This window comes from Oncorhynchus clarkii, chromosome 20 (genome assembly GCF_045791955.1).
Source record: "Oncorhynchus clarkii lewisi isolate Uvic-CL-2024 chromosome 20, UVic_Ocla_1.0, whole genome shotgun sequence".
In the NCBI taxonomy this organism is placed as follows: Eukaryota; Metazoa; Chordata; class Actinopteri; order Salmoniformes; family Salmonidae; genus Oncorhynchus; species Oncorhynchus clarkii.
This window is the reverse complement of record NC_092166.1, coordinates 43,334,418-43,362,330: the sequence shown is the minus strand read 5'-3', so window position 1 is coordinate 43,362,330 and position 27,913 is coordinate 43,334,418. Positions and strand designations below refer to the sequence as shown.

The 27,913-nt window shown below is 43.1% G+C and overlaps 1 protein-coding gene across 1 annotated transcript; it reads right to left on the bottom strand.

Moving 5' to 3' along the window:
• Nucleotides 1–1,171: 1,171 nt before the first annotated feature.
• LOC139377093 (solute carrier organic anion transporter family member 1A5-like) lies at nucleotides 1,172–7,183 on the bottom strand. Its single transcript, XM_071120132.1, has 3 exons — nucleotides 6,951–7,183; nucleotides 6,572–6,690; nucleotides 1,172–1,209 (listed from the first exon to the last, which is right to left on the bottom strand). Exons 1-3 carry the CDS (start codon nucleotides 7,181–7,183, stop codon nucleotides 1,172–1,174), a joined length of 390 nt encoding a protein of 129 aa, XP_070976233.1.
• Between the last annotated feature and the right edge of the window lie 20,730 nt (nucleotides 7,184–27,913).

Below are 27,913 nucleotides of genomic sequence, written 5' to 3'. Positions count from 1 at the left end.
GGTCCTCATGAGAGCCAGTTTCATCATAGCGCTTGATGGTTTTTGCACTTGATGAAAAGTTCTTGAAATTTTCCGGATTGACTGACCTTCATGTCTTAAAGTAATGACGGACTGTTGTTTATCTTTGCTTATTTGAGCTGTTCTTGCCATACTATGGACTACCCTACCTTGTCACAACACAACTGATTGGCTCAAATGCATTAAGGAAATAACTTCCTTTACTTAATTTTTAACAAGGCACACATGTTAATTTATGAAATGCATTCCAGACTACCTCATGAAGCTGGTTGAAAGAATGCAAAGCTGTCATCAAGGCAAAGGGTGATTACTTTGAAGAACCCTTTTGACTGGTAATATATATATGGATGATTTACAAAGCCAGGCACATTTAACAATTAGGCTATTGATTATAGACCTAATTTAGTTGGGTTTTCCTCTCTCCTCAATTTTCTTAGACAGTTAGGCTAAGGAAAGGGCTGTTTCCCCGTCTCTGCTGCTGCCTCTGCAGCATTGTTCTGAATCCCAATATGCTGGTTAACTTTGTTATTATGCACATAGCAACATAGGAAAGGGCGGCAATTCTACGGAGCACTGAAGATTATGTTTCAGAACCACGGACAGCGACCGTATCCAATGCAGGAGATAGCGCATTTGTTATAAAATAATATTTGATTTATTAGTGTTGCACCATTATTTTAACATAAGATAACCATATACAATTTCAGTATCACGTCTTAGCGTGATGGACTGTGCCATCCATGTGGCCTCGGCAATGGATTAGTCAACTGAGACAGGCGCGAATCAGACAGGTGTCCATGTGCACCATGAAGAAAAAAAACTTTTGCGGCTACTCGACTTCAGAAATCCCAGTCAACCAACAGCCTATCGACCAAACTATAGACCAAATGGGGTCAGCCCTAGATTTACTATTAGGAGATAAAAGGGTATTGCATGGGCAATTTACCTTCCTCGGAACAACATGCTGTAGGGGCAGGTTATAGATATGAAAGATATCACAAATATCCACATCTCTGCTCAATCTATTCCCTTACCTTGACTTTATTTCTCTTCACAGCATCCTGCTCCATCTGAGGCTGTGGATCCTTCTTCATCTTCATCATTCTGATTATGAACAAAATCTCTCTCAGCTGCATCAGTATCAGTGCTCTGTTCAACTGTGGACCTGTTGGCACTGGTCCTCCTCTTGGTCTAAAAAGACAATACAGTCAATGACATACTGTATGTTGCCGTTGCTATACAGGCCTTTGAGAAGAGCTACAGTAAACAATTGGTGATTTAATATTAAGAGATGGAAGTCTGTTGTAAGGACAATTTATCCTCCAACCTCACAACAACATGTTATATGGCGTATTGGACAGGTTTAAAGTGTGGACAGGTAAGACCCCAGATTTCCCTTTCTCTCCTCAGTCTAGTCTCTCACCTTAACTTTTCTCCTTGTCACAGCCTTCAGCTCGATCTGAGGCAGGGGATCCTTCACTATCTTCTGGATAGTTTAAACCCAGGATATCATTCTTCATTTTCTGGACTTGACCTTCCAAACTTTGATGATCATGTGGATCATCTTCATTTAAACTCTGATTGGAAGAAATTAGACCATTCTTTAAATGCTCATGGATATGGACAATATACCACAGCTAAGAGCTGTTCTTACACATGACACAACGCACAGTTATTATAAACTGGTTACCAACTTAATTAGAAGAGGACAAATAAATAAATGTTTTACGCTCTGATATACCATAGCTTTCAGCCAATCAGCATTCAGGGCTCAAAACACCCAGTTTTATAATGGCCAATATATACAATTTTTTTACAGAACAGGTTTTCGCTATAAATACACATAGATCCTATTGCCTGATATCAAGATTCGTAATTAATGCGTTATGGAGTCACCTATTATTATTATAGTTTAGGTAGAATTATGATAAATAGCCTACTACTCTTATCTTTGCAAGGGTCATATTTCAAATCAATTTATATATCCCTTCGTACATCAGCTGATATCTCAAAGTGATGTACAGAAACCCAGCCTAAAACCACAAACAGCAAGCAATGCAGGTGTAGAAGCACGGTTTGATGTATAACAAGTCCCATAGGTTATTATAATGCATAATTTTTTTTACAATATTAAAAATGATAATATTAGCGACACATTAACGTTAGCCCACACCGCCACCCAGCTGCCACTACTTGCGGCACCCCTACGGTTATGTCCTGTAAACCCTGTGGTTCCTGCCGCAGCATAAAAAAAGACGGTGCAACGGTTCCTGCACCACTGCATGGGGCTTCTCTGTTAGCAAGTCATAGGCTTACCTTATTATCCTCCATGGTTAAAGTCTATGGCTGGAGCCTATATTCCCATCATGTAAAACTTTACCAAGTGATTACCAAAGAGAGAAACTATCACATTTTATAGGTAACTCAGCCAACGTCATAATGTGAATGCACTTTGACGTAATAAAACAACTTCAGGGATGATCTGTCAATCAATGTAATCAGCGACGCAATACTGGATCCCCATACCACTAAAAAGACCACTCCAAACAATAATGTGATGAGACAACAAATAAATAAGTAAACAACAGCCGACACCAATGATGAGCAATACATAACATTGTAAATAAGAATGCGTTCTTAACTGACTTGCCTCGTTAAATAAGGTTAAATCATTTAAAAAAATAAAAATAACAAATCAAATGCAGTAATTTGAGAAGAACGCGACTACGAACCAGTTTTGAATAAACGAGGACAGAAACATGCCATGTGTTGATGGGTCAGAGGCGAAGGGTCATAGTTGAAATGAGAAAAGATGGTGGCGCACGCAGAAATACACGTGGTTCACGGTGGTGGCAACAAAATAAACTTCAGAGAGACAGTTATTACAAATGACATGAGCTAAACCTGAATTAACTGTATGACACAAGTATGTCATGGATGCAAACTGTAGCCCTGGCTAGCTACTGTGGCTAGCACGTTAGCTAACGTGTTACTGTATAGCTACAACACAAGTATTCTAATCTTGAGAGAAACGTAACGTTGGCTATTGTTGCCTGCGGTCCTGTAGCTCAGTTGGTACAGCATGGCGCTTGCAACGCAATAATTGTGGGTTCGATTCCCGGGAGCACCCATGTGTACGTGCATGGCCATTGCTTCGTCCCACAACGAACTATTGTTTATACAGACGACTCGTTGCAGAAGCTTCCGTACGTATTCTTGCGTCCTTTATCAAACAACTCAAACGAAAATAACGTTTCCACTGAACAGCGGCATATTCAGTATCTCTAGGAACAATACTTTGCGGGACGAAGCAAGCATGATCGTAGCTAAGTCGCTTTGGCTAAAAGTTATTCCTAAATCGCTTATACACAGAACCAGTGCAGTGGTGGAAAAAGTACCCAATTGTTATACATGACTGAGTCATTTTCTATTAAGGTATCTTTACTTTTACTCAAGTTAAAGTCACCCAGTAAAATACTAGAGAATTAGTCTAAAAGTATTTGGTCTTAAATATACTTAAGTATCAAAAATGTAATTGGATAAAATATACTTATAAACCTATAAATAATTTCAAATTCCTTATATTAATAAGCGAAGAGTAGACCCAACTAAACACCCTGGATTCTTTACACACACACATTGAAGTGCAAAAATCTCAAATTTGGACTCATCAGACCAAAGGACAGATTTCCACCAGTCTAACGGTCCATTGCTCGTGTTTCTTGGCCCATTGGCAAGTCTCTTCTTATTATTGGTGTCCGTCCTTTAGTAGTGGTTTCAATGGAGCAATTCGACCATGAAGGCCTGATTCACGCAGTCTCCTCTGAACAGTGTATGTTGAGATGTGTGTTTCTTGAACTCTGTGAAGAATTTATTTGGGCTCCAATCTGAGGTGCAGTTAACTCTACTGAACTTATCCTCTGCAGCAAAGGTAACTCTGGGTCTTCCTCGTGAGAGCCAGTTTCATCATAGCGGTTCATGGTTTTTGCGACCTCACTAGAAGAATCTTTCAAAGTTCTTGAAATGTTCCCTATTGACTGACCTTCATGTCTTAAGCAACAATGGACTGTTGTTTCTCTTTGCTTATTTGAGCTGTTCTTGGCATAATATGGACTTGGTCTTTTACCAAATAGGGAGATCTGAGGCCTGGTCCTCCGAGAGAGAGAAAGAGAGAGCATACTTAAATTCACACAGGACACCGGATAAGACAGGAGAAGTATTCCAGATATAACAAACTGACCCTGGCCCCCCGACACAAACTACTGCAGCATAAATACTGGAGGCTGAGACAGGAGGGGTCAGGAGACACTGTGGCCCCATCCGATGATACCCCCGGACAGGGCCAAACAGGAAGGAAATGGTCCACCCACACAGACCGCATGGTGAAGAAGGCACAACAGAGACTCTTCAACCTCAGGAGGCTGAAGAAATTTGGCTTGTCACCAAAAACGGTCACAAACTTTTACAGATGCACAATCGAGAGCATCCTGTAGGCTGAATCACCGCCTGGTACAGCAACTGCACAACGCATCACCGGGGGAAAACTACCTGCCCTCCAGGACACTCACACCATCCGATGTCACAGGAAGGCAAAAATGACCATCAAGGACAACAACCACCCAAGCCACTACATACCCTACATTACCCATCTCATATGTATATACTGTACTCTATACCATCTACTGCATCTTGCCTATGACGTTTGGCCATCGCACATCCATATATTTATATGTACATATTCTTATTAATTCCTTTACACTTGTGTGTGTATAAGGTAGTTGTTGTGAAATTGTTAAAATACTTGTTAGATATTACTGCAAGGTCAGAACTAGAAGCACAAGCATTTCGCTACACTCGCATTAACATCTGCTAACCATGAGTATGTGTGTGATTTGATTGAATGTTTTCCCCATAAAACCTACCACTGCTTTGATTTCTAATTTGATCAGTATTGGTTTATGCTGTGTTAAAATTTGTGTTTAAGCAATAAACAAATGTAAAAAATAAAATCTCTGGTTGTAAACTGACTGCAGTAGCTATGTTTTTGGTATCGCTCATGTCATACTGCGTGTCATTCCTCAACTGTCTGGATTTTACATTCATTTTGGACCTCCACCAAACTGACACACTAAATCAACTAACTGTTTTTGTACATATTCAAGTAGCGATTCATAACATACAAATACAATCAGTACATGGCTTTCCATTAATTTCTTAAACTCATTGGAAATGAAATGGAATTCAACTATGCTATAATCCCACTGAAACATGAATAAGCCTCATTCAGATGATTTTATATGGTCCTTTACACACCAGCTCCGTGGGAAAATTGGATCCTGGCCAAAGGCACAAGTTCATTCAAAAAGTGTGAGACATCTAGGATGAGTTTTTGACAATATTAATGTCAACTGCCATATGTTGATGTATATGTCCAACTGGTTTCCTCCTATTTTCAGACTACTGATGCCAGACTAGTGTTTTATCATGTGGCCACAGATACTCCCCTACTCTGTCAGTGGTTTCAGATCTACAACAGACAACTGTGTGCGCATAGCATACAGTATTGAGCAATAGAGAAGAAAATTGAATACTAGACCAAAAATATACACCATTTTATTTTTAAAGTGTCTTGTGCCATCCCAAACAAAGTACAATAAAATGAAATTGAAATGAAAGCTAAAGGGCATATGCAGTAGGGTTGATAAAGGTCAAGATAAGTTTGACTGGGACTAGTGGAAGCGTAGGATGTTTGGTAACATTTGGCATCCTAAACTTGTTTACATGTTACAAAGTAGGCTACAGGACCATATAGTGCTTCTACCTAAGTGGTGGCCCATCATGCCTTTAGGAGCTACAGTCTTTTTCATTTTTTCCAACCAGGCATTAACCAAGACATATAGCTAGAATGTTATGGAGTGATATTAGTGCCAACATAAACTGAATTTCAGATTCAACATCATATCGCTCCATAGACTCTAGTGTGCCTGGTTTGGCCAAAGATTACTACACATTGTGGCCCTCCAGGAAAAATACCAAACTCTCTGAATGTATATGCAGTGGTACATGTCAGTGCCATGAGTGTATAAAACATTAAGAACACCTGCTCTTTCCATGACATATGCTGAACAGGTGAATCCAGGTTAAAGCTATAATCCCTTATGGATGTCACTAGTTAAATCCACTTACATCAGTAGAGATAAAGAGGAGGAGACAGGTATAAAAATATATTGTAAAGCTTGAGACAATTGAGACATGGATTGTGTGTGTGTACCATTCAGAGGGTGAATAGGCAAGAAAAAATATTTCCGTGCCTTTCAACGGGGCATGGTAGTAGGTGCCAGGGGTACCAGTTTGTGTCAAGAACTGCAACGCTGCTGGGTTTTATAAGCTCAATAGATTCCCGTGTGTATCAAGAATGGTCCACCACTCAAAAGACATACAGCCAACTTGACACAACTGTGGGAAGCATTGGAGTCAACATGGGCCAGCATCCCTGTGAATGTGTTGTACACTCAGTACATTAATAGTATTGGTATCGTGTTCTTGCCGTAACCTGTAAAGCTGGAGCAGCCTGCGAGGCAGGGGGAGGTGTAGGTGATGCCGTTGTCTGAACACACAGGGTCCCACTCCCCAGCCAAGCAGGAGCAGTCTCTGTTACACTCTGACAACATGCTGCCATCGCACACCAGGGGACATGGGGGACAGAGAAAATGGCTGGTAATAATGAGGTTGAAATAATTGTTGCTGAACTATCATTGACATAGGCACAGTGACAAAACAGCCAGGAATCCTGGCTCAGTAACAACCATACTGAATATTCCCACAAGAGGGATCCTCGGCACAAGTCCATGTGTGTCTAACTCTCCCTCATATTCCACTGATCAAAACTTTTGTTTTAATCAACCCACCAACCAACCAGATGTCATATTTACCCGTTGTAGGACAGGTTCAGACCAGCCACCTGAACGTTGTCACACTTAGTGCCAGACTGCAGAGGGAGGAGGAGGTAGGCCATGAAGGAGATGACGAAAGACATCTGGGCTCCAGACACAACGCCAAGCTTATACCTCTTCATCAGTAGACCTCCCAGGAATATCCCCACCGCACCCACAGGCAGGTTCAACTCACCTGGAAAAGTTGTGCTACTAGTGTGCTGGAGTTTCATTTCCACTCATGTTCAACAAACCAACAGGGGATGGGAGAGAACGAAACAAGTGTATTTAATTGCATTCAACATCAGTACTGACAGGATGGAACATGTCCAGGTTTCTATGGATTCGTTGAGACAGGCAGCCCAATTCAGTCATTTTTTTGTTGAGTAATTGGTATTTTGACCAATCAGATATGCTCTGAAAAAGAGCTGATACGACAATATTTAAACTGTTCAAAAGACCAATTAGTGGAAAAAATATCATAATTGGGCTGCATGTCTAATCGCATCCCTTGTCTCTCTGTCTCAGTCCTTGCATCGATTACAGAGGGCTGAAAAGGATTACGATCAAGTATCGTTACCCCCTACCCGATGTCCACCGCCTTGGAGTTTGCCCTAGGAGCCCAATTCTTCACCAAACTGGACCTCTGCAACGCTTAAATTCTGGAGAGAATCATGGAGATGAGAGGAAAATGTCCTTTAACACCCCTAGTGGTCACTGAGTATTTAGTCATGACCTTTGGAATATCGAACTCACCGGCAGTCTTTCAGGCATTGATCAATGACACTCTTAGGGATATGTTGAATCGGTTCGTCTTTGTTCACCTCGACGACATCCTGATCTTCTCCAAAAACACCTCCGGAACACATACAGCCCTGTCCCACCTCACTCAAGCAGGTGTTTGCAGGAATCCCGAGGCTGACAGGGCATTCATAGAGCTCAAGGGACATTTCACCTCTGGACCCATCCTCGTTCATCCTGATCCTACCCGTCCCTTTGTGGTAGAGGTGGACGCCTCGGACACCGGAGCTGGTGTGGTCCTTTCACAGTGGAACAAGGAGGACAAGAAACTGCACCCATGCACCTTTCTCTCCAAGCAGGTCTCGCCAGCGGAAGGCAACTACGATGTAGACAACTGGGAGCTCTTTGCAGTTAAGTGGGCCCTTGAGGGGTGGAGACACTGGTTGGAACCATTGCTTCATCTTCTGGTCTCTTCTCTGAACCTGGGTCCAACTTTACCACGTCACAGTTATAGCATCTCTTAATCCCTTCTCTTAACATGTATGGCCCCAAAACATAATCAAGCAGCTGACCAATTACGCAAGACTTTAGTTCTAAATAAACTGAGATTATTCAACAACTGGATACATTTCTTTATTTCTAAAGTGAAACTATCCTCCGTATTGGAGTATCTCTACAAGTACAAGTTTAACCAGTATTTCAGTTGTTTTACCGTGGCAGGCCTGTGAGGAAGGATCCTACAGCCATGAGGAAACAACCCATAGCAATGAACCTTTGCAGCTTCGCCCCAAAATGGCTGACCACAGCCAGGAACAGCAGGTTACCTGCAATAAACCACAACACTACAGTAGCCAGGAATCACAAATTATAAACACTGTTTTTTTTAAACTAAAAATGGCATATCAGTTTGGATACTAGGCTGCAACAACATAGCATCAAATAAAACAATATTACAGGTTTGACAGTGGAGTCATAGACAAACGTCAGTCAATCAATTAATAGGAACAACTATAAAACTGGACAGTATTGAGAGCAGACTCTGATTGAACCACAAGAAAAATCAATCATACTGTAGTCTGTATCTGGTTTTTACTACATGAATTCTCAAGCAACTCAATGTTATTGTTGATACACATCTCAAAGCTGCCGTCTATGAGTCCGATGAGAGAGCTTGACAGGTCAAGGCATCTCTCTGAGTGATGGCACTCTTCATGTAGGTCCCTGACAGAGCTTTGGTGAAGGAGGCGAACGACAGGGCCACGATAAACTGCTGACAAACACAAGAGAGAGAACATTAGTGTGTGTTTGTCCGTGTGTATGTGCATTCGTGGATGCGTGGGCAGACAGAGTGCATGAGTAGCTGAGGTGGCATGCAATAGTAAAAAGAACGGACACAAGTTTACATCTGCAAAGTTCTGGCGCTTTCTTTGTTCTGAAGAATGTTTTTTTCTCTTGTTCAATTGTCTATTTTCTTGTTAGTACTTTGAAAATATTAACATCAAACAAGTGCACACTTTAAATTACACAACATAAATGCACTTTACCTAAAGCAGAATTCAAAAATGTTCCACAAATAACCCTGTCTTAGTGTATGGTTTCACATGAAAACCACAATGTATTTCACATTCATACAATAGAAACACCTATATGTGAAAAGATAAATAAGTGAATGTTTTTCTATATACCGCTACCTCTATAGAAAAGTGACAACAATACATTCAGCTTTAAGATAGTGGTGTAACGGATGTGAAACACTAGCTTAGTTAGCGTTTCAATCGGTGACGTCACTTGCTCTGAGACCTTGAAGTAGTGGTTCCCCTTGCTCTGCAAGGGCCGCGTCTTTTGTGGAGCGATGGGTAACGATGCTTCGCGGGTGACTGTTGTTGATGTTTGGTTCGCGCCCGGGTATGGGCGAGGGAACAGTCTAAAGTTATACTGTTACAGTGGCACCTCCAGAAAATCGTCTCTCTCTCACTGTATGCACTAAAAGTCCACCAGACTGAGCGTGCTCAGCCAGTTTACCAGCTAGTGAGCACAATTTTACACAAAACAACCAATAACATCTAAAACCAACTCAGAAATCCCTAACAAATGGGTTCTTGATAAAACATCTCCTAGACAAAATCCAGTACAAGTGAGCTACTCAGTAAACATAGTCTCTGTGACTCGTATTTTTTTTTGTTTTTTACCTCAGCTAGCATCAAGCTAACATATTGTTTGAATGTTAAATGACGAGACAGAGGCATTGATGCGAGTAACCAGTCTTGTTCAGTACATGACAACACATCCGGGTATCTCAAGCACCCCGGTAAAACACAAGAGTTGCAGTAATGAACATTTACCAACAGATGGCATCACTGTGCCATCTTACACCCATAACATCTTCCATTTAATAAAATAGGACAGGAGGTGTCAATTCACTAACAAAACAAACCTAGTAACAATTTCCAACATGAACAGTTTAGTATTTTTTTTTTTTTAAATTTCCAGGTAACAACACATTTTGATATTCTCTTCACTTTTATCTCTGTCAACAATCCCTGATGGGAAACCTACAGATTAAGTATTTTTGGTGGCTGGGACAGACGCCCGCAGCGTGAAAAGACAGGGGGCTTGTCTGCGAGGACTGCAGGTTCCCGCACAGGCGTGTCACCTGAATGTCTAAGGGGAGAATTGATGGGCGAGGGACCTGTGATCCCCTGGCTCTTCGCCCAGTGCCTCAGGCCCCATGTGACTTGCTGGAGTTCTGTCTTTTGTCATGCGACCCCTTTGACCATCAGGGTTCCGAGTAGGTGCTGGCTCAGCAATCCGAAGGTCAACCCTGTTACGACGGTACAGTGATCCATTCACTTCGACCAAGTAGGAGCGTGGTGCCACTTTCTGTACACAGGATCCGAGTCTCCAGAGGCCTGTCCGGTCCCCTGGTAGTGGCTTCATTCGCACCGTTTCACCCACCCTGAGCTCAGGTAAGTCTTTTGCCGATTTGTCGTAGATGAACTTGGAGACCTGTCTTCTGTGACGTAGCTTCACCAGCACGTCTGTCACCACACATGGCTCCAGGAGAGTGCTGGCTACTGGCAGAGCTGCTTTTAAGCGCTGTGCCGGGCTGCTGTCCATGCCTTCTGTCGGGGTATTGCGCCACTGCAAGACTGCTTTCCAGGCATCTTTGCAGAGGTTCTTTGCGATTTTTACTGCGGACTCTGCCTTCCCATTAGCTTTTGGGTGTCGTGGTGATGAAGTGACGTGCTCGAATTCCCATCCTGCAGCAAATTTTCGGAACTTAACTCCGGAGAATTGGAGTCCATTGTCTGAAATTACCCTATCTGGCTGGCCATAGCGGGCAAACTGAGCCTTGCAGCGTTTGATCGTTGTCTCTGCTGAGAGGTCGGGGAGGAGGTCGATCTCCCAAAAGTCTGAGTAATGATCGACTACCAGCAGAAAGTCTTTGCCACTGTGCTGGAAGAGATCTAGACTTACTATCTGCCAGGGGCGCATCGGTAGCTCGTGGGACATCATCGTCTCTCTCTGTTGCTCAATGGCATATTCATTGCAGATTGTGCATTTACTGACATAGTCTTTGATTTCACTCTGCATTCCTGGCCAATACAGTGTGTCACGTGCTTGTCTGTAACAGGCCTCACCTCCTATGTGACTTGAGTGCACACGCGCCAACATCTCAGGGCGCAGAGACCGGGGAATAACGACTCTTGAATATTACTCTGTTTTGAACACTGAGCTCTTCTTTGACTGGCCAATATTCTCTGACGGCTAAAGCAGTTTCTTCCCTGCAGTCGGGCCAGCCCATCAGAATCACAGACCTCAATGCCTGGAGTTGCATAAGGCGCTGGTCAGTAACATTAAGGTACTCAGCCTGGTTGATGTGTTCAACATCCACTTGCTCTGTTTGTAAGCTGCACACTGCATGTTGTTCATGCATGGAGCGTGTGTGAGTGCCTGATGCAGTAGCCCTGCTGAGCGTGTCACTCACATACATCTCTGGCCCTGGCTTATACACCACCTTGAGGTTGTAGTTTTGTAGGGCCAGTAGCATGCTCTGCAGTCGTTTTGGGGCATTCAGGAGAGGCTTGCTGAATATAGCAATAAGGGGCTTGTGATCTGTCTCTGCGGTAATATTGTCGCGCCCGTACAGGTAGTGGTGGAAGCGTTGGCATGCAAACACAATGCTGAGGCACTCCTTCTCTATCTGGGCATAGTTCTGCTCTGTTGGGGAGAGTGCCCTAGAGGCGAATGCCACAGGCTGGCCCTCCTGCATGAGGCAACAGCCAAGTCCATACTGGCTTGAGTCACTCTGAATCGTGACAGGTTTTGACACATTGTAGTATCGCAGTACAGGTGTCTGGGTGACCAGTTGTTTTATTTCCCTCACCGCTGCGTCATGTTTTGGGAGCCAATGCCAGATGGTGTCCTTGTCCATGAGCCTCCTCAATGGCTCACACACTTCAGAGAGCCGCGGTAGGAATTTGGCCAGATAGGTGACGAATCCGACGAAGCGCTGCACTCCCTTGCTGTTGACTAGCCTCAACTATTTCAAACTCAAGGGTGTATTTCTGGCCACGTAAAACACACTCTGTCACAAACAGGCCTAAAGAGGTCATGAACTGGCCTGAATACAGTTTCAGGTTGGTGCTACTCTGTGTGAGTTTGTCTCTGGGCGCGAGCCTCCTTTTGTCTTTAAGGCTCATAACGTTGCATGTGGCCCCTGAATCTAGCTGGCATTGCTGTGGTTAATTATTAAGTAGCAGAGTGACAAACCACTTTTGTCCTTTTGCCCTCACTGCCCCTATGCACTGGCTAGCATATACATCCTCTGTGCTGTCGTTCCCTTCATCTGTGTTTGTTTCCATGGAGTGCACTTTACACTCCTTTCTCTTGCTTTTCATGCAGACCCTTGCGAAGTGATTAGCTGTACCACAGGATTTGCATATTTTTCCATAGGCTGGGCAGTGTTCTTTTCCTCGTCCATGAGAAATGCCACAATATCGGCATGTATTGGGGTTGTCTACTGCAGAGTTGGCTGTAATATTAGCATTAGCTGAGGCAAAGGGGAATTTATTTACTGGCTGCCTGAATGTAGCATTGACATTGTCCGTATGTTGCCTTTCTAGCTCCATGGACCTTATCCGTATATCAGTAAGCTCTGCTGCACGGCATGTCTCCACTGCCAAGGCCAGCGTCAGGTCACGTTCTCTCAGCAAACGTCTGCGGGTGCCCTCATCCGTTATGCCAAGCACAATCTTATCTCTGATCAGTTCATCTCTTAAAGCACCATAGTCACATGTAGCTGCCTTTTCCCTTAACCTAGTGACAAAGCTGTCAATGGACTCCCCGTCCTCCTGTTTGCAACAACCGAAAACATAACGCTCGTAGATGACGTTCTTTGCTGGCGTAAAGTAATGTTCAAGAGCATCAAGAATAGCTATAGCGTTACCTTGCTGAGCTGCTGTTAGGTTCAGGTTGTGTTTGTATACGTGTCGGCATTCAGTTCCCATTATAGTCCTCAAAGTGGCAGCCACTACCTCATCTTCCTTTTCCAGAAGTCCCGTTGCTAGCGCATAGTCCTCCCATTCACCTCTAAACGTATCCCAGTTCGTGCTCCAATCCCCGCTGAGCTTCATAACAGCGGGAGGGGGAATGTTCGCTGCCATGTCTAACCGGTGCTAACAACACTGAAGCTAACTAGCAAACTCACTCTAGCTAAGGCCAATTCCGGGCGAAATTTTACACAAATAAGCATTTGTTTGTAAACCAGAGCAGGTGACTCTAATTTGCGGAAAGCATGGTTAGTTATCCGACTCTGACACCATGTTTGAATGTTAAATGACGAGAGAGGCATTGATGCGAGTAACCAGTCTTGTTCAGTACATGACAACACATCCGGGTATCTCAAGCACCCCGACTTTGTTTTCAACCCATTACACATGCACAATCATACATGTGCATTTAAAGCATTATTAAGAACCTTGAGTGTGGAACTGCAGGGCTTTTACGCAAAAACCACATGAATTTCACATGTGAACACGGGAAGTGTTCCAAAAACATGTTTTCATGTAAGATAATGTGATTACATTAAACTACACATGTGAAAATGTGTTCCAAAACATGTTTTCACATAAAATGTAAGTTGATATCATGTGGTTTTCTGTAAGGTCAGGAATATAAGACACATTTTGATGTTATGTTTGATGTTACATGATCTTGAAAATGCAATGTTCTTTGAGGTTCTTCCATGGTCCTTTCCATGTATTTTCCATTTTACTTTCCCTCAGTCCTTTTCACTTTCCTCTGTCCCCGTCAAGACTTATTCAGCTTCTGATGGATTTTAAACCATTCAACAAACAGTTTTATAATGAAGAGTAGACCCAACTAAACACCCTGGATTCTTTACACACACACATTGAAGTGCAAAAATCTCAAATTTGGACTCATCAGACCAAAGGACAGATTTCCACCAGTCTAACGGTCCATTGCTCGTGTTTCTTGGCCCATGCAAGTCTCTTCTTATTATTGGTGTCCGTCCTTTAGTAGTGGTTTCAATGGAGCAATTCGACCATGAAGGCCTGATTCACGCAGTCTCCGTTGAGATGTGTGTTTCTTGAACTCTGTGAAGAATTTATTTGGGCTCCAATCTGAGGTGCAGTTAACTCTACTGAACTTATCCTCTGCAGCAAAGGTAACTCTGGGTCTTCCTCATGAGAGCCAGTTTCATCATTTTTGCGACCTCACTAGAAGAATTTTTCAAAGTTCTTGAAATGTTCCCTATTGACTGACCTTCATGTCTTAAGCAACAATGGACTGTTGTTTCTCTTTGCTTATTTGAGATGGACTTGGTCTTTTACCAAATAGGGAGATCTGAGGCCTGGTCCCCCGAGAGAGAGAAAGAAAGAGAGAATTAGAGAGAGCATACTTAAAGTCACACAGGACACCGGATAAGACAGGAGAAGTACTCCAGATATAACAAACTGACCCTAGCCCCCCGACACAAACTACTGGAGGCTGAGACAGGAGGGGTCAGGAGACACTGTGGCCCCATCCGAGGACACCCCCGGACAGGGCCAAACAGGAAGGATATAACCCCACTCACTTTGCCAACACACAGCCCCCACACCACTAGAGTTATATCTTCAACCACCAACTTACCATCCTGAGACAAGGCTGAGTATAGCCCACAAAGATCTCCGCCACGGCACAACCCAAGGGGGGGGCGCCAACCCAGACAGGATGATCACATCAGTGACTCAACCCACTCAGGTGACGTCTCTCTATCCACCGGATGTGTACCAAACTCACTAAAAGTGCGCAACAGCCTTTTCTAAAAATTTTGAGAGGAATGGAAGATTCGATATAGGCCGATAGTTTTTTATATTTTCTGGGTCAAGGTTTGGCTTTTTTTCAAGAGGCGCTTTATTACTGCCACGTTTAGTGATTATTTTCATCATTGTGTCAAGAGATATAGTACTAAAACACTTGAGCGTCTCTCTTGATCCTAGGTCCTGGCAGAGTTGTGCAGACTCAGGACAACTGAGCTTTGAAGGAATACGCAGGGATTGTGTTTTACAGGAAGTATTTGGTATCCCATCTAAAGATAAGGTTACTTATCTTGAAATTGTTATATGCAAGGATGAAAAACAAAGGAGTGAATTGAACTTTAACTAATTGAACCTCTGGTTGATGAGAGATATTTCGTTATACGGTCGAGTATTATTATCCAAAGTTGAAGGGTTATCCAGATTGGTTTATGTCTCGTTATCACTTGACTTACCCCCTAAAATTGTAAAGGACTTAGATAAGATTATTTACAGTTTTATTTGATATCCACAAAAATGATGTGGATATATTGAAGCAACATCTCAAGACATCAGTCAGGAAGTTAAAGCTTGGTCGCAATGGATATTCCAAATGGACAATAACCCCAAGCATACTTCCAAAGTTGTGGCAAAATGACTTAAGGACAACAAAGTCAAGGTATTGGAGTGGCCATCACAAAGCCCTGATCTCAATCCTATAGAAAATTTGTGGGCAGAACTGAAAAAGGGTGTGCGAGCAAGGAGGCCTATACAAACCTGACTCAGTTACACCAGCTGTCAGGAGGAATGGGCCAAAATTCAGGCGAAGCTTGTGGAAGGCCACCCGAAACATTTGACCCAAGTTAAACAATTTAAAGGCAATGCTACCAAATACTAATTGAGTGTATGTAAACTTCTGACCCACTGGGAACGTGATGAAATAAATTAATCTCTCTAGTATTATTCTGACATTTCACATTCTTAAAATAAAGTGGTGTCCTAACTGACCTAAAACAGGGGATTTTTACTAGGATTAAATTACAGGAATTGTGAAAAACTGAGTTTAAATGTATTTGGCTAATGTGTATGTAAACTTCCGATATATATATATATAAACTCAGCAACAAAAGAAATGTCCTCTCACTGTCTACTGCGTTATTTTCAGCAAACTTAACATGTGTAAATATTTGTATGAACATAACACGATTCAACAACTGAGACATAAACTGCACCAGTTCCACAGAAATTTGACTAACAGAAATGGAATAATCAAAATCAATGGTCAAAATCAAAAGTAACAGTCAGTATCTGGTGTGGCCATCAACTGCATTGCGTCTCCTCCTCATGGACTGCACCAGATTTGCCAGTTCTTGCTGTACCATGTTACCCCACTCTTCCACCTAGGTACCTGCAAGTACCCAGACATTTCTGGGGGGAATGGCCCTAGCTCTCACCCTCCGATCCAACAGGTCCCAGATGTGCTCAATGGGATTGAGATCTGGGCTCTTCGCTGACCATGGCAGAACACTGATATTCCTGTCTTGCAGGAAATCATGCACAGAACGAGCAGTATGGCTTGGGTCATGTCAGGATGAGCCTGCAGGAAGTGTACCACATGAGGGAGGAGGATGTCTTCCCTGTAATACACAGCATTGAGACTGCCTGCAATGACAACAAGCTTAGTCCGATGATGCTGTGACACACTGCGCCAGACCATGACGGACCCTCCACCTCCAAATCGATCTCGCTCCAGAGTACAGGCCTCGGTGTAACGCTCATTCCTTCAACGATAAACGTAAATCCGACCATCACCCCTGGTGAGACAAAACCGCGACTCGTCAGTGAAGAGCACTTTTTGGCAGTCCTGTCTGGTCCAGCGACGGTGGGTTTGTGCCCATAGGCGACGCTGTTGCCGGTGATGTCTAATGAGGACCTGCCTTACAACCGGCCTACAAGCCCTCAGTTCAGCCTCTCAGCTTATTGCGGGTAGTCTGAGCACTGATGTAGGGATTGTGCGTGGGAAACATGGGACAGTGTTTAAACCCTTTACAATGAAGATCTGTGAAGTTACTTGGATTTTTACGAATTATCTTTGAAAGACAGGGTCCTAAAAAAGGGACGTTTATTTTTTTGCTGAGTTTATATACACTGCTCAAAAAAATAAAGGGAACACTAAAATAACACATCCTAGATCTGAATGAATGAAATATTCTTATTAAATACTTTTTTCTTTACATAGTTGAATGTGCTGACAACAAAATCACACAAAAATTATCAATGGAAATCAAATGTATCAACCCATGGAGGTCTGGATTTGGAGTCACACTCAAATTAAAGTGGAAAACTACAGGCTGATCCAACTTTGATGTAATGTCCTTAAAACAAGTCAAAATGAGGCTCAGTAGTGTGTGTGGCCTCCACGTGCCTGTATTTTACCTTTATTTAACTAGGCAAGTCAGTTAAGAACAAATTCTTATTTTCAATGACAGCCTAGGAACAGTGGGTTAACTGTCTGTTCAGGGGCATAACGACATATTTGTACCTTGTCAGCTCGGGGGTTTGAACTTTCAACCTTCCTAGTCCAACACTCTACCCACTAAGCTACCCTGCCGCGTATGACCTCCCTACAACGCCTGGGCATGCTCCTGATGAGGTGGCGGATGGTCTCCTGAGGGATCTCCTCCCAGGCCTGGACTAAAGCATCCGCCAACTCCTGGACAGTCTGTGGTGCAACGTGGCGTTGGTGGATGGAGCGAGACATGATGTCCCAGATGTGCTCAATTGGATTCAGGTCTGGGGAACGGGCGGGCCAGTCCATAGCATCAATGCCTTCCTCTTGCAGGAACTGCTGACACACTCCAGCCACATGAGGTCTAGCATTGTCTTGCATTAGGAGGAACCCAGGGCCAACCACACCAGCATATCTCACAAGGGGTCCGAGGATCTCATCTCGGGAGCTAATGGCAGTCAGGTTACCTCTGGCGAGCAGGCCCCCCAAAGAAATGCCACCCCACACCATGACTGACCCACCGCCAAACCGGTCATGCTGGAGGATGTTGCAGGCAGCAGAACGTTCTCCACGGCGTCTCCAGACTGTCACGTCTGTCACATGTGCTCAGTGTGAACCTGCTTTCATCTGTGAAGAGCACAGGGCGCCAGTGGCGAATTTGCCAATCTTGGTGTTCTCTGGCAAATGCCAAACGTCCTGCACGGTGTTGGGCTGTAAGCTGGACCCTCATACCACCCTCATGGAGTCTGTTTCTGACCGTTTGAGCAGACACATGCACATTTGTAGCCTGCTGGAGGTCATTTTGCAGGGCTCTGGCAGTGCTCCTTCTTGCACAAAGGCGGAGGTAGCGGTCCTGCTGCTGGGTTGTTGCCCTCCTACGGCCTCCTCCACATCTCCTGATGTACTGGCCTGTCTCCTGGTAGTGCCTCCATGCTCTGGACACTACGCTGACAGACACAGAAAACCTTCTTGCCACAGCTCGCATTGATGTGCCATCCTGGATGAGCTGCACTACCTGAGCCACTTGTGTGGGTTGTAGACTCCGTCTCATGCTACCACTAGAGTGAAAGCACCGCCAGCATTCAAAAGTGACCAAAACATCAGCCAGGAAGCATAGGAACTGAGAAGTGGTCTGTGGTCCCCACCTGCAGAACCACTCCTTTATTGGGGGTGTCTTGCTAAATGCCTATAATTTCCAATATATAGTATTTACAAATTCATGATTTTATATGGGAATCAAAAAGCTTTCATTAATGTTCACCATGTGCTCAGCACTCAACAGACCCCATTATGACATCACAATGTAACGGAAGCCTTGCCATGATATCATTCCTAGTTCCATCTGACAAGCAAAATGTAATTTCCACTCATTTCATGATAGATCTCTCACAGAGATAGGTTAAGTTCTTATTTTGAGAGTGTTAATATTTATCATCAATGGCTTATCGAGGGAGAAAATCAAGTGAGTTTGACAAACTCCAGAAGGAGAACTCACAGATGAAGAGCGTCATCGAAAACCTGAGGAAGCAAAACATGGCTTTAAACCAACAGGATGACCAGGACAAGTTTTCAAGTTTTGTAAGGCTCATCAGTTTTTCAAACGTTTTTCCAAAAATATCACTGTTTATTTTGTGGTTTCACAGACATACAGTAGAACTACATCCATAAAATCTTTAGCTTAAAAGTGTTTTATGACACACTGTAGAGACTATTTTGCCTACTTCACTTCTGCTATACATTTCATACTGTACCATTGTGATCCAGGGCTATCAGGAGAGCTACCCAATCCCAGAGGGCCATCGTGGCTTCATCAGTGATGCCAGACTTCTGCAGATGCAGAGAGCTGAGAGAGAGGCCATGGAAGCAAAACAAAGAAAGATAAGTGCTATCCATGAGAATTATGTCCGGACTGCTCTCATCGGGGTTGGCAGCACCTTCGCACACCACTTCGTCCCCTCTATTCAGTGCATTCCGCGGCCGAAGGCTCCACCGAGGCCTTTGCCACGAAGGCTTGAACACTTAGCTCTGACCCCACTGAAGAACGTGGTGGGGGTGGACGGAGCCCAAGTTCGACCCGGATCTCACTCTCTGGAGTCCATCCAGGTGAATAAGTCATTCAGCAGCAGTAGCGTGTCGCCTGTTCCCGTCCCTCCAACTGGAGCTCCCTCCAAGAGGGGCAAGAAGAAGAAGGGCAGGCAGGGAGTCAAAGCCCTGAAAGTCCAGTCGGACCAGGGCTGTGCTGACAACAACGGACCCATTGACCTGATGGAGGAGGTGAGGGACATCGAGGCTCACCTGAAGGAGGAGGCCTGGAAGGTAGGATAGACTTCGAATTTATTGTAAATGTGAAAATTTGCACTTCAGAATTATACTTGGACCGATAAATTGCCAAAACAGATAGTTGTTCCATGTCTTAAAATCAAATCAAAATGTATTTGTCACATGTGCCGAACACAACAAGTGTGGCCCTTACCGTGAAACCAACAGTGCAGTTCAAGAAGAGTTAAGAAACTATTTACCAAATAAACTAAAGTAAAAATGTATAATAATTAAAGTAACCCAATGACATAACAATAACGAGGCTAAATACAGGGAGTATCAGTATCGAGTCAGTGTGTGGGGGTACAGGTTAGAAAGGATACCCTTCTTTTTGACAGCATGATAGAATAGATCCTAGAATACATTATCTCTCTGTGTATTAGTTTATGTATATACTAGTTCTATATGTATTTTCTGGTCTACACCAAAGGTGGTACATGAGGTGAAGGCCATGTCCACGGGGGAAATAGCCACCAGCTCAGTGGATATGAACACACCTGCTGAGCTCCGTGACTACTTGGATGTTGGGACCCCGGTCAAGTTGCGTGACAGCCCACCCAGGCCTGCTCCCCCTCCTACCAAGCCCAGGAGCAAACTGCCTCGGCCTATAAGGTTCCTCAGCCTGCCAAAGGCTGCCACCGGCTCAGGTCAGTCCCTCTCATGTACTCACACTAATGTGAATAAGACAGGGAGATCAAGCTAGGTAGAGTGATAGAAAAACAGTAGGAAGGAAAGGGACACATGGCCTTAGCCCAGGGCTAAGACATTTTTCCACACTTGCTTTGCCTGTTTCACAGTGAGATAACCTTTACTCAAGGCTAATTGGACCCTGCTTCTGAGCAGGTTGAGCACCAAAAATATATGTGCTATATTTAAAATGATATCATAATGAACTAGTGTTAAAAGCTACAAACAGATATGGAAATGAGTAAATACATACAGTTCATAGAGAGATAGATGTCTGCTGTCAACCCATAGACAAGAAGGCAGCCAGTGAGCCAAAGGGCCAAATAAAGAACCAGGCCAGATTGCAGCCCCTGTCTAACCCAGAGCAGGCCCTGACTAAGACCTTCAAGCTGCTCCACTCTGCCTCTGATGACTGGTGAGCATTCACTGTAGACAAGACCAATGGAGCTAGGCTAAAGGAAGCACAGTGTAGTGTCCTTGGAAATGTAGATTTGAGCTACAGAGCGTAGAAACTTCTGAATTTAAGAGACCAGAGTCCTAATTGATGAACATCATTATAATGTTTTTGGAAAATGTTGTGGAAAATGCTTACGTTTCTTTCACTGAATTGCAGGGAGAAGAAGATCGAGGGCTTGACCTCTCTCCGTGTGATGGCTCAGAACCACATGGACATACTGATGCCTTAACTCCATGATATCTGCCTTGCCATTATAAATGAGGTAGCTGTATTCATTCACTGCCCTATTCATTCATCTGCACAAATCTGCTACATTTGGAGAACAAGTCAAATTATTGTGTCATGTTTCTGATGTCCGTGGGTTGTACTGCTCAACATTAATAGCTGGTCCTGTGTGTGTTATTATGATTCAGGTGAAGAACCTGCGCTCTGCAGTGTCCTGTGCTGCCATGGCCACACTGGGTGACATGTACGTTCACCTCCAGAGGGCCATGGACAGTGAGGTGGAGGGGACGGCACGCGTGCTGCTCCACAAAGCCAGCGAGGCCAACGCCTTCATCCGGCAGGGCGCCAACTTTGCCCTGGGTCACATGGTGCAGAGCTGCACCCCTACCCGTGTCATGAATGCCCTGCTGGTCGGTGGGCTGAGGTAAAGAGGGAGAAGGGTCAAGTAACACTCACTAAGGGGTAGATCCGGACTTCCACAAATTATCCTATTATCCAAGCCTCGAAATCGAGAAGATTGAAATACTGCTAGTTTTTATTTAACTGCCTTTTTCATCAGCATGCTAGGTTATTCCACAACACTTCCGGCAGCAACTCACCCCAACGCTAGACGTCACATTTGAATGGAATCACATTTTTTTGTTATGTCTTATACTTCCTTGTGTTGTGTACTTCTTATTTTACCATTGCGTTACTTAGATTATTTTTAGCCATTGGTGGAGAGGTACTGTCTACTGATGTGTGCTAGTCATTTATAAAGTGTATATATAGTGAACACTTTAGATTAGGGGCTATTAGTGAGGCACTGAGGTATTAGTAAGTGCATGTACTCACATTCATAAATGCACTCATTAATAAATATGTATATAAATGGTGAGTCAAACCATTAATTAACCATTAACAAATGCCTTGACAGTAACTCCTTTATAACTGGTTTATAGTACATTAGTAGTACATTATTAATCATTTACAAATTGTGAACATACTATGATCAAACACCTTATCAATTATCTGATAAATCATGAACTAAATGTGTAAATAACTATTTATAGATTTCTTATTGACATTTACAAATGTAGGAATAATGATTAATAAATGGTAAGTAAACTCTTTACAAACAGTTTATAAATGGTATATTAAGGGACCTTAATATAAAGTCTTAACGAACATTTTTCATCAATACAATCCATTATCATTCATAGGACGTGTTGGTTAAAAGTTGGGTGAAAAAAAAAATCCAATTGTGTTTTCCACGTTGATTCACCGTCATCACATATATTTTTGTTTTTGTTGAAATGAGGTGCAAATAACATTTATTCAACCAGTTTTGGCCCAATGGGATAAAATTAATACACTGTAAAATTATATATTTCTCTCTTTTCTCTTTTTCAACAGGAATATCTGAATAATCCCCAATTTTACGATAAATTTGTATCTAAATATTTGCACATTTCCCAACTTGACTATTATCCCCTCCAGTCTCCAAACTCCAATATTTTCGCTCATTCTAAGAAATTTGACACCCTCCTCCAAACTACGATGTAATTGCATCTTTAACCTCTTTGATCTCTAGGGGCGCTATTTCATTTTTGGATAAAAAACGTTCCCGTTTTAAGCGCAATATTTTGTCAAGAAAAGATGCTCGACTATGCATATTATTGACCGTTTTGGAAAGAAAACACTCTGAAGTTTCAGAATCTGCAAAGATATTGTCTGTAAGTGCCCCAGAACTCATTCTACAAGCGAAACCAAGATGATACGTCAACCAGGAAATGAGCAGAATCTCTGAAGCTCTGTTTTCCATTGTCTCCTTATATGGCTGTGATTGCGCAAGGAATGAGCCTACACTTTCTGTCGTTTCCCCAAGGCGTTTGCAGCATTGTGACGTATTTGTAGGCATATCATTGGAAGATTGACCATAAGAGACTACATTTTCCAAGTGTCCGCCTGGTGTCCCTGCGTCGAAATTGGAGCGTAAAGCCAGGTGCAATTATTTTTCCATTTGAGAGCAAGGAGAAACCAGGCTACCACGAAGGATATATCATCGAAGAGATATGTGGAAAAACACCTTGAGGATTGATTCTAAACCACGTTTGCCATGTTTCAGTTGATATTATGGAGTTAATTTGGAAAAAAGTTTGCGTTTTGAGGGCTGAATTTTCGTTTTTTTTTTTTTTTTTTTTGGTAGCCAAATGTGATGTACAAAACGGAGCTATTTCTAATACACAAAGAATCTTTTTGGAAAAACTGAGCGTCTCCTCATTGAAAACATCAGAAGTTCTTCGAATGGGCACGCAGGGCACCTGCCCTGTGGGCCCCGACCTCCAGGGAATATCATCATAAAAACTAAAAGTATAGTGGATGTGTTTTACAATTCGTGAGCTCATTTCATACTTAGTAGCCATGTTTTATATACATTTTTGCATATTTTGTAGAAATTTGTGAGCATTTGAAAACATTTAGTGGGGATGTTTTATATCAATTTGCTTACTGGTGCTCTTCCATGCCATCCCTAGGAGGGATGTGTCACTTGAGTGGGTTGAGTCACTGACGTGATCTTCCTGTCTGGGTTGGCGCCCCCCCTTGGGTTGTGCCGTGGCGGAGATCTTTGTGGGCTATACTCCGCCTTGTCTCAGGATGGTAAGTTGGTGGTTGAAGATATCCCTCTAGTGGTGTGGGGGCTGTCCTTTGGCAAAGTGGGTAGGGTTATATCCTGCCTGTTTGGCCCTGTCCGGGGGTATCGTTGGATGTGGCCACAGTGTCTCCCGACCTCTACTGAGTCAGCCTCCAGTATTTATGCTGCAGTAGTTTGTGTCGGGGGCTATGGTTTGTCTGTTATATCTGGAGTATTTCTCTTGTCTTATCCGGTGTCTTGTGTGAATTTAAGTATGCTCTCTCTAAATATCTCGTTCTCTCTTTCTTTCTTTCTCTATCTTGGGCAACTGAGCGCTCCTTGCTGTCCACAGTCCACCTGGCTGTGCTGCTGCTCCAGTTTCAACTGTTCTGCCTGTGGCTATGGAACACTGACCTGTTCACTGGACGTGCTCCCTGTCCCAGACTTGCTGTTTTCAACTCTCTAGAGACAGCAGGAGCGGTAGAGATACTCAATGATCGGCTATGAAAAGCCAACTGACATTTACTCCTGAGGTGCTGACCTGTTGCACCCTTGACAACCACTGTGATTATTATTATTTGACCCTGCTGGTCATCTATGAACATTTGAACATCTTGGCCATGTCCTATTATAATCTCCACTCGGCACAGCCAGAAGAGGACTGGCCTCCCCTCATAGCCTGGTTCCTCTCTAGGTTTCTTCCAAGGTTCTGGCCTTTCTAGGGAGTTTTTCCTAGCCACCGTGCTTCAACACCTGAATTGCTTGCTGTCAGGAGGAATGGGCCAAAATTCACCCAACTTATTGTGAGAAGCTTGTGGAAGGCTACCCGAAACGTTTGACCCAAGTTAAACAATTTAAAGGCAATGCTACCAAATCCTAATTGAGTGTATGTTTTTTAATTTATTATTGAAAAACTACGGCAAGAAGCTGGGATATGGTAATATTATGAAACTGGGCTCCACGGCGGATGCAATGAACTTGTTTTTTTTATCAGAAAAAAGCATTGTTAAAAATGTAATGAGTCCAGCCTAACTGGAGCATCTAGGCTAGTCACTTCTCAGGGAAAGGATGCTCTTCAGTCGGCCTCTTGTCCACCAAGTGATAGGAACACACATAGGGTCGGTTTGGTGGTTTCTTCAAGTTCAATGCTTTGAGCCAAAGCCGAAGAGACAACTCATCCATAGGAGGTGGGTGCAAATCAAAAGGTGCACAGCTGCACAACTGCACTCCAATCTCAAAATAGTTTGGTGGTCAAATCCTTCCTGCTCCATGAACAGCTTCTGTTTCTGCCAGTTATTGTGTCATCCCATTACCGAACATTAATTGCCTGTTTTGCATGAATCCATGTTTGGGAAGTTATGCGAGTTAGTTAGCTACGAACTACTGGCCGGAAGTGCTTAACCAGAAGTCCCCCACAAAAAAATATATAAACAGACCTCGCCCATATTTCCATTGAAACCTGTACAGAACCAAACCAATCAGTTATAAGTATTGTAATGACCAGACTAGATCATAAAGGAACAATTGTCCAGACAGAGGATTGAGTTAATGAATTGACGGTTTATTAACCCAACTTTACACAAGCTACTGTTTGGCCATAGCCCACGCCAAATAAATTAAAGATACCCTACAAACCTTCTCTTGTGAAGCCCAGATGTAAGAGGAAGAACAATGGCTAAACCTTAACTTCCAATGCTCCATCCCAACCCCCCTCCACGCCACTCCACCAACCACCAGGGTGCCTGGCATCAGAACATTCCAGGAATTATCCATGATTGGCAGATAGCAGGTTGATTGGCATGTCGGACCCCGCGAACACTGGGTACTGGTAAGTACAACACAACCAACTAATAGCCTAGCACATAACATACAGCTGTCTGTGCGGGTCGCTACTGTATATAGTGGGTGAAGGCATTCACAGCCGACCGCTCAGACGGGTGAGGGCATTCCAGCCAACCATTTTTTACTTGGTCCTTCTAGCCGGATTTAGTGACCAACAGTTTTTTACATGGTCCGTAATTTCTCCAGATTTAGCCAACAATAGATTTTGAACTAGGTATTGAGTATATTCTTGTTGAAACCAAATATTGAGTTTATTTGTTATAATTAGTTGGCATTATATTTAAAAGGTGATTGAATTGCTCCTAAATTGTAATGTTGTTAATGCATTTATTTTTGAATAAATATTTATTTAATGTGTAAGTGAATGGTTGGGTATGATTTGAAGTTAAAGTTTTAACCGATAAGGTCGCTTGTTAATTAAGCTGTGGCCAATGGGAGAGTGGACCTGGTTAATGGGAGGTTGGGGAAAAAAGAGGGAAAGAGACGTTGAGAAAAGATGGACGTTTTACATTACAACAAAGCGAGAACAAAACCCATACCTACTAAGACATGAATGGAAATACCGATTTAATTTGATAAGAGAGTTGTTATAAGTTTGTTAAGACTTAGTAAAGACTGAAGCTGCCGTCTCATCGTGGAGGTATTTGACAGCCTTGAGGTTAGCCTAGCATTGTGTAACACCGAGAGATAATTGGTTGGGAAAGCTTAACGAGTTCATGTTCCCATGGGATATCGGTTACGGCTAAGGAGTACTGTCTGCATTGATAGCGGTGCTTGCTGTGGATGTTGTGAGGAAACCTGCAAGGAACATCTACAAGTAGTGAGTAATCACAACGAGAGGTGCTTCTGGACTTTGTGTGTTGTCTGATTTTTTAAGCTTGAAATAATTTGGACATGGGTTGTGCACGACTCATTGGGGTTTATTCTTTTTATATATTTTTGATGTTGTGCTATGAAAATGTAATAATACACATATTGAACCTTATGTATGTTGCCTTGGTGGAGTCATTTACTGTTTCAATTTAAGTCATGGGATAGCCTGTCCTGATACAATAACAGAAACTCATAATCATTTCATCTGAAGTTAATACTAGAGGTCGAACGAATATGATTTTTCTACGCCGATACCGATTATTGGAGGACAAAAAAACACCGATACCGATTAAAGATGTATGTATATATATATATATACAGTGGGGCAAAAAAGTATTTAGTCATCCACCAATTGTGCAAGTTCTCCCACTTAATTAAAAAGATGAGAGAGGCCTGTAATTTTCATCATAGGTACACTTCAACTATGACAGACAAAATGAGAAAATCACATTGTAGGATTTTTAATGAATTTATTTGCAAATTATGGTGGAAAATAAGTATTTAGTCAGTAACAAAAGTTTATCTCAATACTTTGTTATATACCCTTTGTTGGCAATGACAGAGGTCAAACGTTTTGTGTAAGTCTTCACAAGGTTTTCACACACTGTTGCTGGTATTTTGGCCCATTCCTCCATGCAGATCTCCTCTAGAGCAGTGGTGTTTTGGGGCTGTTGCTGGGCAACACGGACTTTCAACTCCCTCCAAAGATTTTCTATGGGGTTGAGATCTGGAGACTGGCTAGGCCACTCCAGGACCTTGAAATGCTTCTTACGAAGCCACGCCTTCGTTGCCCGGGTGGTGTGTTTGGGATCATTGTCATGCTGAAAGACCCAGCCACGTTTCATCTTCAATGCCCTTGCTGATAGAAGGAGGTTTTCACTCAAAATCCCACGATACATGGCCCATTCATTCTTTCCTTTACACGGATCAGTCGTCCTGGTCCCTTTGCAGAAAAACAGCCCCAAGGTATGGTGTTCTTTGGATGCAATTCAGCATTCTTTGTCCTCCAAACATGACAAGTTGAGTTTTTACCAAAAAGTTATATTTTGGTTTCATCTGACCATATGACATTATCCCAATCTTCTTCTGGATCATCCAAATGCTCTCTAGCAAACTTCAGACAGGCCTGGACATGTACTGGCTTAAGCAGGGGGACACTTCTGGCACTGCAGGATTTGAGTCCTTGGCGGCGTAGTGTGTTATTGATGGTAGGCTTTGTTACTTTGGTCCCAGCTCTCTGCAGGTCATTCACTAAGTCCCCCAGTGTGATTCTGGGACTTTTGCTCACAGTTCTTGTGATCATTTTGACCCCACGGGGTGAGATCTTGTGTGGAGCCCCAGATCGAGTGAGATTATCAGTGGTCTTGTATGTCTTCCATTTCCTAATAATTG

Excerpts from the sequence above, each read along its gene's own strand:
- LOC139377093 (XM_071120132.1), bottom strand. The coding sequence starts at position 7,183 with ATGAAACTCCAGCACACTAGTAGCACAACTTTTCCAGGTGAGTTGAAC. Across the intron at positions 6,691-6,950 it reads CTGAACCTGTCCTACAACGG|CATGTTGTCAGAGTGTAACA; the intron begins GTAAATATGACA and ends GTGCGATGGCAG. Across the intron at positions 1,210-6,571 it reads AGGCTGCTCCAGCTTTACAG|ACCAAGAGGAGGACCAGTGC; the intron begins GTTACGGCAAGA and ends TTGTCTTTTTAG.